The 17,880-nt window shown below is 41.4% G+C and overlaps 1 protein-coding gene across 3 annotated transcripts; it reads left to right on the forward strand.

The window, feature by feature from the left end:
• The first annotated feature begins 347 nt into the window (after positions 1 to 347).
• On the forward strand, positions 348 to 17,279 carry parvb (parvin, beta). 3 transcript variants are annotated; one of them, XM_014124487.2, is made up of 13 exons: positions 348 to 686; positions 12,357 to 12,446; positions 13,242 to 13,312; positions 13,417 to 13,519; positions 13,692 to 13,832; positions 14,760 to 14,875; positions 14,968 to 15,026; positions 15,127 to 15,146; positions 15,234 to 15,295; positions 15,393 to 15,461; positions 15,558 to 15,659; positions 15,781 to 15,853; positions 16,295 to 17,279. In XM_014124487.2, exons 1-13 carry the CDS (start codon positions 572 to 574, stop codon positions 16,369 to 16,371), a joined length of 1,098 nt encoding a protein of 365 aa, XP_013979962.1. In that variant the 5' UTR covers positions 348 to 571; the 3' UTR covers positions 16,372 to 17,279. The 3 variants fall into 3 exon arrangements, with proteins under 3 accessions (XP_013979962.1, XP_013979963.1, XP_013979961.2); XM_014124488.2 differs by lacking the exon at positions 348 to 686 and adding an exon at positions 2,491 to 2,642; XM_014124486.2 differs by lacking the exon at positions 348 to 686 and adding an exon at positions 10,490 to 10,681.
• The last annotated feature ends 601 nt before the right edge of the window (positions 17,280 to 17,880 follow it).

Raw genomic sequence — 17,880 nt, forward strand, 5'->3', positions numbered from 1 at the left:
GTTGGTCAGAAATGATGTAGACAATGCTGTGATCTGTGTCAAAAGCAAAACCTATTTTCTATGGAAAACTAGAGCAGAAATACTGCTGTAAAACACTACTGCCAAAATACATGGAAATGGGAAAACATCCCAAAATATCCATAATATAAATGTGTATGTTAATTATTTATTAGTTGCTCAGAGTATTAGATGTGGTTCTGATTCTGAATAAGGACTACTGGTATAGATGTTGAGTAGCCTATGACAAATTGTTACGCATCAAGCAGTGGGCTTTTGTGTGACGCATCCTCTCCTCTCATGGGACAACCTACATCCAGCCATTGACCGGCGCTGTCGGGTAGCCAATAATAAAGGCGATGCCTTGTCTGCTAACTGAGTCATCTGGTCCATTGAAGTCAAACAGGCGCCCCTCTTTGCCTATTGTTACCGCTACCGGCCCGAAGTGTTGTCTTTTGAAGCGCCACGTCCTTTTCCTGCCAGCGGACCTAATTCCAGGTGTTCAGTGAATCACGGGGGTTGAGGTTTCACAGAATTGAGCTGCAGCGAACAGTTAGTTGACCGTCGCTCAAAGATGGCTGGAGCTCCTGCTAGGTCAGCGACTTCGCAGTCAGGCAAGATGAAAAAGGACGAATCTTTCCTTGGAAAATTAGGAGGAACGCTAGTTAGAAAGAAGAAGTCCAAAGAAGGTAACCTATAAGCTTAATTCCCTAAAGCGTGACGTTATACATTGTCATAATAACACTAATTTGTGTATCCGTTGTATTCCCCGCTGTCCATGGTGCTGCAATTTACGTTTCCCATCAATACATTATATTGACAAGGGTCTGAATGTAGGATATGACTTCATAAAACCTTTAGTTGGAATAAAGAAGAACAACCGGGTTGCGTGAGCCACATCCTTGTCAATTATTTCTCATTTTTATTTCAAGCCATTGAAATGGCTATGATCAGAAGTAGACTACTATTATAAAACATTGGACTTCAATACAAATCATACATGCCATGGCAAGTCTTTTAACTGTTAAACTTTGTGTAAAAAAAAACAAAAAAAAACGATTTAAATACTCTTCAACCTTGGAAAGTTTCAAAGTGAATACTCAATGTAAGCAAGTAAAAAGAAAAACAAAGCCACAAAGAAAGTAGACTGGCAAGTGGCATTCCTCATGATGTAATAAACATAAATAGATCAGATGGTCATCACTGATGCCAAGAATGCAAGGTTATTAAGATAAGGAGTAAGAGGATTACTTTCCCATGATGTTTACTTTCTCTTCTCTTTTGAATAAAGTTTGGTCTGTCCTAGTTGTACAGTTGAGCTTTTTCATTTATTTACCAAGCTATTTTGAAGCCCACTTCCCAACTCTCTGTCTAGTATGAACAGCTGCAAGATTTGGCCCCTGTGTGTGTGTGTGTGTGTGTGTGTGTGTGTGTGTGTGTGTGTGTCAGTCCCTCTCTGCCTGGCCATGTGTTTGTCATTCTCTATATAAGGAACTCTAAAGGCAGGAGAATGGAGGCTAGGTTGTAATTGCTGTGGAACCCCAGTAAATTTCAGTCATCAACACTCAGTACCTCCTGTATGTGTTCTGGGCACGTGCTCTATTAAGGGGGGATAGATTTCCTGAATGAAAGCTCATGTTCCGTGTTTGTTACTTCTACCACAGCTAAAGAGTGCCCCTTTGTGGTGACTGGTGAAATTGATGATAGCCCTGGCCTGGGGGGGATGGAAGAACAGTCTCAAGACAGAACTCTCTGTGATAAATGCAGAAAAAATAAATAAAAATAGATGTATTCAGTGAATGATCGAAAGGTGTAGCCAGGTCAGGTTGGTTGTAGTCTTTTTAACTAAGAAAGATCACAACCAGACAAACGAGTTAGCTGAGTGGTATAGGCCTAACAGTACATTCACTGGGTAATTACTTTAGGCACTTTCTATATTCAATTTCGGACTTTGGGAAATTGCCTTTCATCTTCGTGTATCCTGAAGGGGTACCTGAGAGAGTTTGTTGCTTACAAAATCTAAATGAAAACCACACATTCAGTACTCTATGATTTGCCCAATACATTTGACATTTTTAGTCATTTAGCAGACGCTCTTATCCAGAGCGACTTACAGTAGTGAATGCATACATTTCATTTCATTTTATACATTTTCTTATTTTTTCTCCGTACTGGCCCCCCGTGGGAATCGAACCCACAACCCTGGCATTGCAAACACCAGTGTGCAAGTTGCAACTCTCAGTTTGAGACTATGAACAGCAGCTTGTGGTCAAGGACAAATACACATTATAACGCCTTCTGAAGAAAATAAATGTCTGTTTATAATAGCTGTATTACTGCTATGTGTTGAACTCAGATTCCTGCTGTGTGTGCCAGACCTAGATATCATGTGTTTGTGACTGTTTCTGCAGATAAACAGAAAGGAAGCATCTCTCTCCCTGATGTGTCCTTTTAAGGCTAGTGTCAATTACCACTGCACTGGACTTGAGAGAGATAATAGTCAGTTAAAAGTGCTCGTCATGGCCTTAAATGTATTATAATGAAGAGTGTATCCTTACTGTCTCCATTATGTCTTAGTGGGTGTGACTGAGGGAAATATTATTTCAGTGTTATAGCAATGTCTACCTCAGAAAGTACTCCCACAAGTAAGTTCTTTTTTGTTTCACATATTTTAGTTTCAGCATAATATTTTTCGTTCTAGTCTATGTATTAAACATATAATCTAGAAATGATTTGCTAGAGTATCTATAGAGAAATACTTTCCCTGTGGAAATGAGTGGTGGGGACATATCAAAAGCCCATTTATTCAGTGTAATTTGAGAAGTTAGTTAGGTGACCGACTGCATTTGCCCTGCAAATGTAAAAAATAAATGAATGTTTGTATTATACAGTCAGTCACCTAACTCACTTCTCAAATTACACAGAATAAATGGGCTTTTGATATGTCCCCAGCACTCATTTTCACAGGGAAAGTATTTGTATAACACAGAGGACTATTTAAACATTAACGATTTTTTTTGTTGTTGAATGATATACAGTACCAGTCAAAAGTTTGGACACACCTACTCATTCCAGGGTTTTTCTTTATTTTTACTATTTTCTACATTGTAGAATAACAGTGAAGAGATCAAAACTGAATTAACACATATGGAATCATGTAGTAACCAAAAAAGTGTTAAACAAATCTAAATATATTTTACATTTGAGATTCTTCAAAGTAGCCACCATTTGCCTTGATGATCACTTTGCACACTCTTGGCATTCGCTCAAGCAGCTTCATGAGGTAGTCACCTGGAATGCATTTCAATTAACAGGTCTACCTTGTTAAAAGTTATTTTGGGGAATGTATTTCCTTCTTAATGTGTTTGAGCCAATCAGTTGTGTTGTGACGAGATAAGGGTGGTAGACAGGATTTAGCCCTATTTGGTAAAAGACCAAGTCCATATTATGGCAAGAACAGCTCAAATAAGCAAAGAGAAACGACAGTCCATCATTACTTTAAGACATGAAGGTCAGTCAATCCTGAACATTTCAAGAACTTTGAAAGTTTCTTCAAGTGCAGTCGCAAAAATCATCAAGCGCTATGATGAAACTGGCTCTCATGAGGACCGCCACAGGAAAAGAAGACCCAGTTACCTCTGCTGTAGAGAATAAGTTCATTAGAGTTACCAGCCTCAGAAATTGAAGCCCAAATAAATGCTTCACAGAGTTCAAGTAACAGACCCATCTCAACATCAACTCACCAGAGAAGACTGCGTGAATCAGGCCTTCATAGTTGAATTTCTGCAAAGAAACCACTACTTAAGGACACCAATAAAGAGAAGAGACTCGCTTGGGACAAGAATCACAAGCAATGGACATTAGACCGGTGGAAATCTGTCCTTTGGTCTGATGAGTACAAATTGGAGATTTTTGGTTCCAACCGCCGTGTCTTTGTGAGAGGCAGAGTAGGTGAACGGATGATCTCCGCATGTGTGGTTCCCACCGTGAAGCATGGGGGAGGAGGTGTGATGGTGTGGGGGTGCTTTGCTGGTGACACTGTCTGTGATCTATTTAGAATTCAAGGCACACTTAACCAGCATGGCTACCACAGCATTCTGCAGCGATACGCCATCCCATCTGGTTTGCGCTTATTGGGACGAGCATTTGTTTTTCAACAGGACAATAACCCAACACACCACCAGGCTGTGTAAGGGCTATTTGACCAAGACGTAGAGTGATTGAGTGCTGCATCAGATGACCTGGCCTCCACAATCACCTCAACCGAATTGAGATGGTTTGTGATGAGTTGGACCGAAGAGTGAAGGAAAAGCAGCCAACAAGTGCTCAGCATATGTGGGAACTCCTTCAACACTGTTAGAAAAGCATTCTAGGTGAAGCTGGTTGAGAGAATGCCAAGAGTGTGCAAAGCTGTCATCAAGGCAAAGGGTGGCTACTTTGAAGAGTCTCATATATAAACTATATTTTTGATTAGTTGAACACTTTTTTGGTTACTACATGATTCCATATGTGTTATTTCATAGTTTTGATGTCTTCACTATTATTCTACAATGTAGAAGAGAAGGGCCTTGGTTGTGGAGGTGACCAAGAACCCGATGGTCACTGACAGAGCTCCAGAGTTCTTATTTTTAGATGGGAGAAACTTCAAGAATGACAACCATCTCTGCAGGATGGCACCATCCCTAAAGTGAAGCATGGTGGTGGCAGCAACATGCTGTGCGGATGTTCTGGGAGACTAGTCAGGGTCGAGGGAAAGATGAACGGAGCAAAGTACAGAGAGATTCTTGATGAAAACCTGCTCCTGAGCGCTCAGGACCTCAGACTGGGGTGAAGGTTCACCTCCCAACAGGACAATGATCCTAAGCATATAGCCAAGACAACGCAGGAGTGGCTTTGGGACAAGTCTTTGAATGTCCTTGAGCGGCCCAGCCAGAGCCCGGACTTGAACCCGATCGAACATCTCTGGAGAGACCTGAAAATAGCTGTGCAGCGATGCTCCCCTCCAACCTGTCAGAGCTTGAGAGGATCTGCAGAGAAGAATGGGAGAAACTCCCCAAATACAGGTGTGCCAAGCGTGTAGCGTCATACCCAAGAAGACTTGAGGCTGTAATTGCTCCCAAAGGTGCTTCAACAAAGTACTGAATAAAGGGTCTGAATACTTATGTAAATGTCATATTTCAGTTTTTTTTATATATATATACATTTGTAAAAATGTCTACAAATCTGTTTTTGCTTTGTCATTATGGGCTATTGTGTGTAGATTGAGGGGGGGGAAACTATTTTGTTCATTTCAGAATAAGGTTGTAACGTAACAAAATGTGGAAAAGTCAAGGGGTCTGAATACTTTCCAACTGCACTATATATAGTTCCTTCAGAAAGTATTCACACCCCTTTACCTTTTCCACATTTTGTTGTGTTACAGCCTGAATATAAAATGTATTACATTTAGATTTTTGTCTCTAATTTACACACAATACCCCATAATGTCAAAATGGAATTTTGTTTGTAGACATGTTTCGAAATGTATACAAAATGAAAAGCTGAAATGTCTTGAGTCAAGTGTTCAACCCCTTTGTTATAGGAAGCCTAAATAAGTTCAGGAGTAAAAAAAGGTGCTTAACAAATCGCATAATAATTTGCATGAACTCATTCCATGTTCGATTATAGTGGTTATGATTTTTGAATGACTACCCCATCTCTGTACCCCACACATACAATTATCTGTAAGGTCTCTCAAGCGAGTAGTGAATTTCAAGCAAAGATTCAACCATAAAAGCCTCGCAAAAAGAAGGCACCGATTGGTAGATGTGTAAAAAAATGAATAATAAGCAGATGCTGAATTTCCCTTTGAGTGTTGAAGTTATTAATTAGGCTTTGGATGGTGTATCAATACTCCCAGTCACTACAACGATACAGATGTCCTTCCTAACTCAGTTGCCGGAGAGGAAGTAAACTGCTCAGGGATTTCACCATGATCAATAGTGATTTTAAACAGTTAAAGAGTTTTTAATGGTTGAGATATGAAAAAACTCAGTATGGATCAACATTGTAGTTACTCAACAATAATAATCTAAATGACAGAGTGAAAAGAAGGAAGCCTGTACAGAATAAAAAATATTCCAAAACATGCATCCTGTTTGCACCAAGAAACACTATAGTGATTCTACAAAAAATGCGTCAAATGAAATAACTTTTTGTCCTGAATACAAAGCGTTATGTTTGGGGCAAATACAATCCAACACATCACTGACTAGCGCTCTTCATATTTTCAAACATGGTGGTGGCTGCATCATGTTATTGGTATTCTTGTCATCGTCAAATACTATAGTTTTTTGGGGGGATAAAAAGAAACGCCATTCAGCTCTAAGCACAGGCAAAATCCTAGAGGAAAACCTGGTTCAGTCTGCTTTCCAACAGACACCTTTCAACAGAAGAATACCCTAATACACAAGGCCAAATCTACACTGGAGTTGCTTGCCAAGATGACATTGAATGTTCCTGAGTGGCCTAGTTACAGTTTTGACTTGAATCGGCTAGAAAATAAATCTATGGCAAGACTCGAAAATGGCTGTCTTATAATGATCAACAACCAACTTGACAGAACTTGAAGAATTTAAAAAGAATAATGGGCAAATATTATACAATGCAGATGTGCAAAGCTCTTAGAGACTTACTGGAAAAGACTCACAGCTGTAATTGCTGCCAAAGGCGCTTCTACAAAGTAATGACTCAGGGGTGTGAATACTTACGCTACCGTTCAAAAGTTTGGGGTCACTTAGAAATGTCCTTGTTTTTGATAGAAAAACACGTTTTTTTGTCCATTAAAATAACATCAAATTGATCAGAAATAACTCTAGTTTGAGAAAGATGCCTCACAAGTCCTCAACTGGAAGCTTCATTAAATAGTACCAGCAAAACACCAGTCTCAACTTCAACAGTGAAGAGGCGGCCAATAAAAAGAGAAGATTAAGATGGGCAAAAGAACACAGACACTGGACAGAGGAACTCTGCCTCGAAGGCCAGCATCCCAGAGTCACCTCTTCACTGTTGACGTTGAGACTGGTGTTTTGCGGGTACTATTTAATGAAGCTGCCAGTTGAGGACTTGTGAGGCGTCTGTTTCTCAAACTAGACACTCTAATGTACTTGCCCTCTTGCTCAATTGTGCACCAAGGCCTCCCACTCCTTTCTATTCTGGTTAGAGACAGTTTGCGCTGTTCTGTGAAGGGAGTAGTACACAGCGTTGAATGAGATCTTCAATTTCTTGGACATTTCTCGCATGGAATATCCTTCATTTCTCAGAACAAGAATAGACTGACGAATTTCAGAAGAAAGGTCTTTGTTTCTGGCCATTTTGAGCCTGTAATCGAACCCACAAATGCTGATGCTCCAGATACTCAACTAGTATAAAGAAGGCCAGTTTTATTACTTCTTTAATGAGCACAACAGTTTTCAGCTGTGCTAACATAATTGCAAAAGGGTTTTCTAATGATCAATTAGCCTTTTTAAAATGATAAACTTGGATTAGCTAACACAACGTGCCATTGGAACACAGGAGTGATGGTTGCTGATAATGGGCCTCTGTACGCCTATGTAGATATTCCATAAGAAAACAGCCTTTTCCAGCTACAATAGTCATTTACAACATTAACAATGTCTACACTGTATTTCTGATCAATTTGATGTTATTTTAATGGACAAAAAAAAATTGCTTGTCTTTCTTAAACAAGGACATTTCTAAGTGACCCAAAACTTTTAAGCGGTAGTGTATGTAAATGGAATATTTCTGTATTTCATTTTCAACAAATTTGCAAACATTTTTAAAAACATGTTTTCACATTGTCATTATGGGTATTTGTGTGTGGATGAGTGAGACATTTCTTTTTATTTAATACATTTTGAATGCAGGCTGTAACACAACAAGATGGTGGAATAAGCCAAAGGGGTATGAATAGTTTCTGGCACTGTGTATATACAGTATATATATATTATAACTCTCTCTTGGCAATTACATGTAGAGAAATATTGGATTGCGATGGGTTTCTCCGTTGAAATGATGTTCCTTTATGTAATGTTATTTCTGAAGTGTTATAAATCAGTGAAGGTTTACCAGTAGTAGAGTCAGCATGACTGTCATCATAGCTAATGACTGAAAGCTCTGAATATCCCAGGCCAGGGTTGTGACATGGTCATCTCAGCTCTGGACAGTGGGTGTGTGTGTGAGGATTCCATGTCCGTTTAGTCACTCATGCCTATGCTGCCTGCCCGACATAAATAACCTGGGCTAAATTTATTAAGGCCTTGCCTGTCTCACTGAGGCATAAATAACTTTCCCCGGGTCACAGTAAATCAAGTTCCCTCAGGGGGCACGGGAACCTTGTTTTATGTTGAAAATCTACTGAGATATAAGGAGATGTAAGCTTTTCAACTTCATAGAATGGGTATATTTAGATGATATTTACACCATGAATTTGACACACTTTACCTCCAGCATGCAGCTAAATTGCTGTTGGTATGTTGTTGTTTTTGTCGATTGACTGCAGTCTTCTGCCTACTCTACTCTGCTAATGGTCTTAACCATGACAGGTGTTTCATATAATGCCTGCAAAGAAGCTGGCTGGTGATTTATTTCACTGCAAGGCCGGGGGTAGAGCTGAGTTAGTGTAATTATATTAAGAGGAATACTTTTAGCGCACGATTCATTGTTCAATGCAGCAAAACAGATTAAAGGCCCAGTGCAGTCAAAAATGATCTTAGGCTTGTGTGCGGCTGCTCGGCCATGGAAACCCATTTCATGAAGCTCCCGATGAACAGTTAATGTGCTGATGTTGCTTCCAGAGGTAGTTTGGAATCGTGTTGCAACCGAGGACAATCGATTTTTACGCGCTTCAGCACTCGGCTGTCCCATTCAGTGAGCTCGTGAGGCCTACCACTTTGCGGCTGAGCCGTTGTTGCTCCTAGACATTTCCACTTCACAATAAGAGCACTTACAGTTGACCGGGGCTGCTCAACGGTGCCACGTTGAAAGACACTGAGCTCTTCAGTAAGGCCATTCAATCAATCAATCACATTTATTTATAAAGCCCCTTTTACATCAGCCGATGTCACAAAGTGCTATACAGGAACCCAGCCTAAAACCCCAAACAGCAAGCAATGCAGATGTAGAAGCACAGTGGCTAGGAAAAACTCCCTAGAATGGCAGGAACCTAGGAAGAAACCTAGAGAGGAACCAGGCTATGAGGGGTGGCCAGTCCTCTTTTGGCTGTGCCGGGTTGAGATTATAACAGTACATGGCCAAGATTCTACTGACAATGTTTGTCTATGGAGATTGCATGGCGGTGTGCTCGATTTTATACTGAAATATATACTGAATATACTGAAATAGCCAAATCCACTAATTTGAACTGCTTTCCACATACTTTTGTATATAGTGTATATTTACACACTATGAGGTTGGAATAATACTGTGACATTTAAAAAATGATGATAATGCCCTTTTAGTGTAGGAAATGTCAGCCTGTTGTGGTGGAATGGAGTTTTGGCCTGCCTGGTAAAATCACCAGGTGGTAAATTCTTTAATAGACCAATAAGAAAGAGAGTTCCAAACCTCTCTGCCAACAACAGCTAGTCTTCCACCCAGACCATGCAGTCCTAGCAAAATTCCTTCTTGGGAAATTGCTGAGATGCTATTTTTGTTCCTTTTTGACCATTTTAATTGAAAACAATCACAGTAAGTTACTTAATTGTTACCAGGAAATGATTTGGTATTGAGATAAAAACAGCTGCATTGGACCTTTAAGATCTGAAAGCAATGCTTATAGCATAAGGATGAAGTTATACACGTAAGAACATCTCTAACCAAGAAAGAGCCTGTTGGGTTTTTCATATGTAGTTTACCTCTGATTATCATATAAACAAAAAACAGGAACATCACACTGCTGTCTGAGTTTATTCAGCATTAGACTGTTCTCCTATGCGGTATGATAGTTCAATCATATTGTGTTGCTGTGCACTGCTGCTGCTAGATTGGGTACACAAACACAACATGGTACCTGTCAGTGCGGTAGTGTAGTGTAGTAGTATCCATGCTCTCTGTCCTGTCCTGTGTTGTCTCTGTAGCGTCCCAGGGGTTAGTTAGGTAGTGTTCTGCTATTGTGGTTGCAGTTCCTTTCCTGCCCTGGTAATCCCCCCCCCCAAACACACACACATTTGTTGTTCTTCTATCATTGTGGGGACCTAAAATTCATTTCCATTCAAAATCCTATTTTATCTAACCCGTAACCCTAAACCTAACTCCTAACCCTAACCCTAATTCTAACCCTAACCCTAGTTGTAACCTAGTTGTTATTGTTTTACTATCCTTGTGGGGACTTTTGGGGATTTTAGGTCCCCACAAGGATAGAAGAACCAACACACACACACACACTCATACACCCACCCCTCCTCTGCTCCTGTAACTGGACCGCAAGGGTGGGGGGGTTGTGACAGAAATAAACACGTGATGATGCCTCGGCCACTGCCTAGTCCCACCGGGCAGAACCTCACACACACTCTCACACACACACACACTCTCTCTACCACTATACCTTCACTTCGCTGCTACTCTCTGAGCACCTCTGGGATCCCTGGGCTAATTTCTGGAGACATGGCGGGCCTACTATGTGGGACCAAGAGGAAGAAACAAGGTAGTTCTGTTTGACATGGTGGGATTGGCTGGAAGGGCTGGCTGCTTATGGAACTCTGATTTATGAATGGAGAAGCATGCCCTGTACCGTATTTACGTTTTGAGTGCTGCTGGTATGTTGCTGTTTAGGGACCCGTTCGTGTTTGTGTTTTGATATGAGAAATGCATGCTGAATATTTTTTCTTCAGTTTCCAAGTAACTGTGGAGTAATCCAGATTCAGCTTAGGTTGTGATCTATTGACACATTACATTTCTACGGCAGTATTATTTGGCTATATTATTGTTTGGGAGGGCTTTGGTCAAATCCTTAACAGTCATTTTTTCTCATTCGATTGTATCACAGATGTACTGGACAGAGTCACAGTGTTGAGGAAATAGCACAATTATGATGAAACGCAGGACTGTAATTATCAAGGAAATGCTGATCTGGTGTGTGATGCAGGCAGGCCCGCTGGCTTGTGGTTGAGCTCTACAGCAAATCAGATAGGACATCTTTAGAAACTACAGAGGACTACTCCTCTCTCCAACATCAACAACATCCCTTTTCTGCATACCTTATTAAATGCGCTGTCTGCTGTTTTCTGCATACCTTAAATGCGCTGTCTGCTGTTTTCTGCATACCTTAAATGCGCTGTCTGCTGTTTTCTGCCGCAGAGGAAGATGAAAGGAATGTAGCCATTAGGGTTAGAGGCCTAAATGTAGACACTAGCCAAATCCCAGCGGTAACGTCAGCCTGTGTCAGTGAAGGTGAATCAAAGCTCAGCTCAGCAACAGAGTGGTTTGGCTTCATCTTGTGGTTTGTTTACAGCCTAATCTCGGGAACCCAGGATCAAGTATTACATGCGCTTAACAGTCACAAGAGACTATTTACATCCTCAGTGATCAGCGAATTCATGTCGATGCGTCCTATTGAGTGCTTGTTATCATCAATTCACTAATAGAGTCATTAGTGAAGAACTACCCATGGAGAAGGTGTGGCGTCGGTCTTAGGCTCCAGGCAGTGTGTTAATCCCCCCCTCACACCAGACAGTTGGGTAGACACACAAAAAAAAAAGCACACACACACACACACACACACACACACACACACACACACACACACACACACACAGGAGCCCACCGCTGCCACCCTTAGACAGCTGTGGGGGTGTGCTGTGTGTGTCCTCACTGAGCTTTAATAGAATGGAAAATATGAATATCTTCACTTGTGTGTGTGTGTGTGTGTGTGTGTGTGTGTGTGTGTGTGTGTGTGTGTGTGTGTGTGTGTGTGTGTGTGTGTGTGTGTGTGTGTGTGTGTGTGTGTGTGTGTGTGTGTGTGTGTGTGTGTGTGTGTGCTAGGCTCTTATCCATAGCCTAGTATTTCTTTCTAGACACTGTCACTTGTTGAACACACTGATAACAGATCTACACCTGAAACTTGAGCTGTACGTTGTTGTTTCTTCTATTCCACAGAGCCATTTACTTTATGTTCGTATTCTTGTCTTTCCTCATTTTTGTATTGTTGTTGCGTTGTCATGACGATTGGATGATTTCTACCATGCATATCCCGTACATACGACTAATAAAATGAAACTGAAACTGTGTGTATGTGTGTGGTGGGGGTCACTCTGAGGTTAATGCTACTGACTAAACGTGTTCATCTAATGGTGGGTCCTCTCTGTTGTCCCTGTCCCCAGTGAGTGACCTTCATGAGGAGGGGAAGAATGCCATCAACACTCCCATGCTGCCCTCTGGGACTGAAATCCACCCTGAGGACACCATGCTGGGTAACAACAACTCCTAAAACTCAAACCCTTACCCTAAAACTTACCTTCATACGTACAACATGTTTCTGTGTTGCTCGGTAACACCAACTCAAACTCCTAATGCTAACCTCAATACATACAGTACACTCCCATAGGAGAACCCTTCCTGGTTCCTGGTAGAACCCTTTTTGGTTCCTGGTAGAACCCTTTTGGGTTCCATGTAGAACCCTCTGGGGGAAAAGGATTCTACTTGGAATGTCTCTGTAGGCCTCCTGGACAAACCACAGCCTCTCTCATCTACAGAATCTTATGTATCCCAAAACTGTTGTACCATTTGTTGTCATTCCACTTCGGTCTTGTAGGTGTATTGGTCACTGACTTCTGATGCCTTTGGTGGACTGTTGATGACACTTTTGGCCTTTAGTGACAATTGTACTCGTTGATGCCTGAGGGTTATGAGGTTATGTCTGGAGACCTTACTGAAGCTGATTGGGGGTGACTTCTGAGCACTCTGGGAACTAATTGTGACTGTGAGTGACCTTTGGTGGAAGAGGAAATGAAAGAGCAATGCGCAGGGGTGGAGTTAGGACAACACCCTGTGTCTTAATTCCGCTCATCACCAACTGATTCACTCTATGATTTAAGATAACCGTGCTCGCTACAGGAGAAGAGGACTGAGTGTGTGTGTGTGTGTGTGTGTGGGGGTGTGTGGGCATGTTGAAGTCTTCGAATGTGTCAGAATATGTGTTCACTTCCACCATGTATTAGTTGGATCCCTCTGGCTTCACAGTCTTTCTCCCATCATGTCTTTCTTAGAAGAGAATGCTGAGAGGAACATGCTGGATCCGACCTCAAGGGAGAATCCAAAATTCAAAGATCTTCAGAGGGTAGGTGTCTTATGCATAGCTTAGTATTTCTTTCTGTATACTGTAGATCAAACACCGGTAACAGATCCAAACCTGAAACTTCAACAGTATGTTCTTGTTCCTAGGTATTGATAGACTGGATCAACAATGAGCTGGAAGAGGACAGGATCATCGTCAAAGGCTTGGAGGAGGATTGCTATGATGGACAGGTGCTTCAGAAATTATTTGGTAAGGAAGAATTAGTTTGGACTTTGTGTAGTGTCTGTGGCTGAACTTGTGTTTGATCGTTTGTACATCAAATTATAGAGTTGAAAAGGTAACTTTGCAGTACACAGTATTTGGATGAATGCTATGGTATACAGATCTGCATACCTGTGTAACTCCTTTCTCCCGGTGACAGAGAAGCTGTCTGGGCGTAAGCTGAACGTGGCTGAGGTGACCCAGTCAGAGATAGGACAGAAACAGAAGCTCCAGACGGTACTGGAGGCCGTCAACGAGCTGCTCCGGCCTCACGGCTGGTCCATCGAGTGGAGCGTCGACTGTGAGTTGTCCACTAAGCCCTGAAAATACAGTAATTCAATATCCAGTTTGACACACAGGACTGACGTAAGGGTTCACAGACCATCAGACACATACTTTTACACAATTGCTACTACAGATCAGTTCTGTTATGGCATCCTAAGTCTTTAAAGAGAAGCGTTATCTTCTCATTGAATGGGCACTGTATTTAACCTGATTTACAGTAGTACTGAACTGTATTTCACTTGATTTATAGTAGTACTGAACTGTATTTCACTTGATTTACAGTAGTACTGAACTGTATTTCACATGATTTACAGTAGTACTGAACTGTATTTCATCTGATTTACAGTAGTACTGAACTGTATTTCACTTGATTTATAGTAGTACTGAGCTGTATTTAACCTGATTTACAGTAGTACTGAACTGTATTTCACCTGATTTACAGTAGTACTGAACTGTATTTTACTTGATTTATAGTAGTACTGAACTGTATTTAACCTGATTTACAGTAGTACTGAACTGTATTTTACTTGATTTATAGTAGTACTGAACTGTATTTCACCTGATTTACAGTAGTACTGAACTGTATTTCACTTGATTTACAGTAGTACTGAACTGTATTTAACCTGATTTACAGTAGAACTGAACTGTATTTCACTTGATTTATAGTAGTACTGAACTGTATTTCACTTGATTTACAGTAGTACTGAACTGTATTTAACCTGATTTACAGTAGTACTGAACTGTATTTCACTAGATTTACAGTAGTACTGACCTGTATTTCACCTGATTTACAGTAGTACTGAACTGTATTCCACCTGATTTACAGTAGTACTGAAGTGAATATAGCACACTATTCAACCATGGTAAAGTCATTCTAGCCATGGTAATTCAAAGTGATGTCACGCTCACAACGCCCTCTTCTGGTCTCCTCTGCCGTCCACAGCTATCCATGCTAAGAACCTGGTGGCCATAGTGTACCTGCTGGTGGCTCTGGCCATGCACTACCTGGCCCCCATCAGACTGCCAGAGCACGTCTCTGTACAGGTGGTGGTGGTCAAGGTAAGGAGACCCAGCACACGTTGACATCTATTATCTATTACATGTCATGATGATGACTTGTTGACCTGTGTTGGTGGTTTTGATTGTTTTAGAAAAGAGAAGGCATACTGCAGACGTCTCATGTGACTAAGGAGCTGACGAGCACTACAGAGTATGTACTACCGTTATATCGGTTGTATGTTTTCAGTTTCCGTGGAAATCCTTACAGTATGGAGGTGTAACAATTCCGCTTCTCTTTATCTTCTTTCTAGGATGATGATGGGTAGATTTGGTGAGTACTTGTTGGTTGAACATTGAGGTCGGTTGTAAAATTTGATTAATTTGGAGTTTTTTTAAATAATCATCTCCTGTTTCTCAGAAAGGGATGCATTTGACACCCTCCTGGACCACGCACCGGACAAGCTCAATGTTGTGAAGAAGGTAAAATATTTGAAGAGAGATTCAAACTTGCCAAAGGCATTGTGTTTGGTTCCTTTATACTTTACGCTGTGTTTTTATTTATACCTCTCTCCGTCAGTCCCTCATCACCTTCGTGAACAAACACCTGAACAAGCTGAACCTGGAGGTCACAGAGTTGGAGTCACAGGTTAGAAATCTGATGATATAACATACTCTTGCTACTGGGCATAAGATACAATGAGTTTTCCTCCATATCTTCATGTTTTTATATTCTTGTGTCCAGTTTGCTGATGGTGTGTACCTGGTGCTGCTGATGGGACTGCTGGAGAACTACTTTGTCCCCCTCTACAACTTCTTCCTCACACCAGAGAACTTTGAGCAGAAGGTAGGGTAGGATTATTAGAAGTGGTGTTTCTCTGTAAGTGGTGGACTTGTAGACGTGGTGATTCTTTAGTCGACTGTTAGCAGGTTCCTCCGGTTGATCCTCTAACCCTGGTTCCCCTCAGGTTCACAACGTGGCATTTGCCTTTGAACTGATGCAGGACGGAGGCCTGAAGAAACCCAAAGCCAGGCCAGAAGGTATAGTAGAAAGACAGTAACACATGGTGGGGGAATGCAGGTAGTGTGAATTCAGTTGGGAAGGGAAGCTTGATTTAGGTAGACTATGCGTCGGAGAGCTTATGGCACATGAGCGGCTGTAATGCCGTAGATGTCCAATAGGTGTAGCTGTTGCCTCACTTTAGATACTGTAACACGGTGTATGTCTAAGCCAGCCTTTGACCCAGACACCCAGCTGAACCCCACCAGCTCTTATCATTCTGAATATAAAGTCTCACAAGATGTGTGGGTGTTTTCATTTGTATTTTTGCATACCAATATTACCCAGAATCAGTCAAGCAGCATGAACTTCCTTGACTTGCCTATTTTTTTTAATGTGTTTGTGATCTTTCCTCTGGGAGCAATTCGTTTATTTGTTTTTAATAACTTTTGACTTATTTTGTGTGTTTTGTTTGGTTCTAGACGTTGTGAACTTGAACCTGAAGTCTACCTTGAGGGTGTTGTACAACCTGTTCACCAACTATAAAAACTCTGAGTGATGTCTACCTGCCACGCACAGTCACAGTCACAGTACAGTGTGAGGAGAATGAAGGCACTGTGTTTGTGCGACCTTCACACTGGCTGATGTCTGAACCCCTGAGGAACCCACTGGGACTAAACCAAAGGCCCACCCCTTGTATCAGTGGGATGGCCTGAAGAGACTCCGAATGTTTGTATTTCATCTCCCCCAGTGTCAGTATTTAAATCCTCCTTTATGCTAACCCTACCCAAGCACATGTATGTTTCATGTTTTAGTACTCAGTCAACACTGTAGAATGATTCATGCAACTGGAAAACATGGGTTTGTATTTTATGCAAAAAGCTTCATGCAAAAAGCTTTATAAGAAGATATTTTATGATCCACTGTTGCATATGCAAAGACTTGCTGTAGATCATATCTCAGAAAGCTTTGTACATTATTCCCATATCATTATTATATTATTATTGCTACATCTATTGTTCTATTGTATCTAGCCATTTCAAAATATGATATGAATGAATTCTAACAGTACTTTTAGATTTCTCCGATTTGTTTATATGGACAGGTTCAAGCCATATTTCTTATCCGATGCTGACCCTGTTGCCTTTCGCCTTAAGTGCCATGTTATTCTCTTCCTACTGTACCCGAGAGAGCCACAAAGCATTGTGGTATTAACCTGCCCTTCAGACGATTCCCAGTAGACCGTCCGGAGAACAGCTAGCGAGGCTCTCCACCGCGATTTAGCAAAGAGCGAGAGACCAGAGGGCTGCATGTAGCCTAAAGGAGTCCACTCATGCATTTTAGACCGAGGGTAAATTATTAAGAGGGATGAGTCAAGTTTGGTTCTCCAGGAGAACAACTTGTCTCAGTGCTTGTATGTATCTGCCTCGATGTCTGTCTATCCCAAAATAAATGTTTCAACTCAGACAGCGTGTGTTGTTTTAATTATACACTTCATACATGTACATTAGCTTTCTTAGTTTGCCTTCAATGTGAGTCAGAAGTGGGGTGTAGATTAGAACTCCGCATCACAAGCTCTCTGGATTCGGTTTAGCAAAGGAATTATGGGGTTATTTTAGGACCCTGTCTTTATTTTCTTGTCTATTTCCTTGGTTACCATGGCGACCTCCCCTTTCCTAAATCCCCTTTTCCTCTCTAGGTGATGGCGTCTGTGTTTTTCTCTGCTCCTCTGACGTGGAGACGGAGCACATGCAGTGTGTTGTCTCTGTCTCTCTCTCTGTCGATGATTGAGGAGTGCTGGAGGACAGACAACAACCAACTGATACAGCCAGCTTCCAAAGGGAATGTGTGATAGGGTTGTCAGTGAGCCATACAGTAGGGCTGTCCTGTTCGTTTGGACCTCCTGTGTGTTTGCTAAGAGAACGCTTCCACTTCTATGAGGTGAAGTGACCTCACTTTTACCGGTCTTGCGCTCTATCCTAATGCTCTAAACTATAATTCTTGACCACTAAGCGTCATATACAAGACCTTTCCTCAGAACGCACTCTGAACTGTGTGTAGCAAAACC

The sequence above is a fragment of the Salmo salar genome, chromosome ssa10 (genome assembly GCF_905237065.1).
Source record: "Salmo salar chromosome ssa10, Ssal_v3.1, whole genome shotgun sequence".
Classification (NCBI taxonomy): domain Eukaryota; kingdom Metazoa; phylum Chordata; class Actinopteri; order Salmoniformes; family Salmonidae; genus Salmo; species Salmo salar.

What these genes read in the sequence shown, in the direction of transcription:
- parvb (XM_014124486.2), top strand. Translation starts at nt 10,498, where the DNA reads ATGATGCCTCGGCCACTGCCTAGTCCCACCGGGCAGAACCTCACACAC. An exon ending in AGCTCAATGTTGTGAAGAAG is followed by an intron (nt 15,296 to 15,392) that starts GTAAAATATTTG and finishes TCTCTCCGTCAG; the next exon opens with TCCCTCATCACCTTCGTGAA. An exon ending in TCACAGAGTTGGAGTCACAG is followed by an intron (nt 15,462 to 15,557) that starts GTTAGAAATCTG and finishes TCTTGTGTCCAG; the next exon opens with TTTGCTGATGGTGTGTACCT.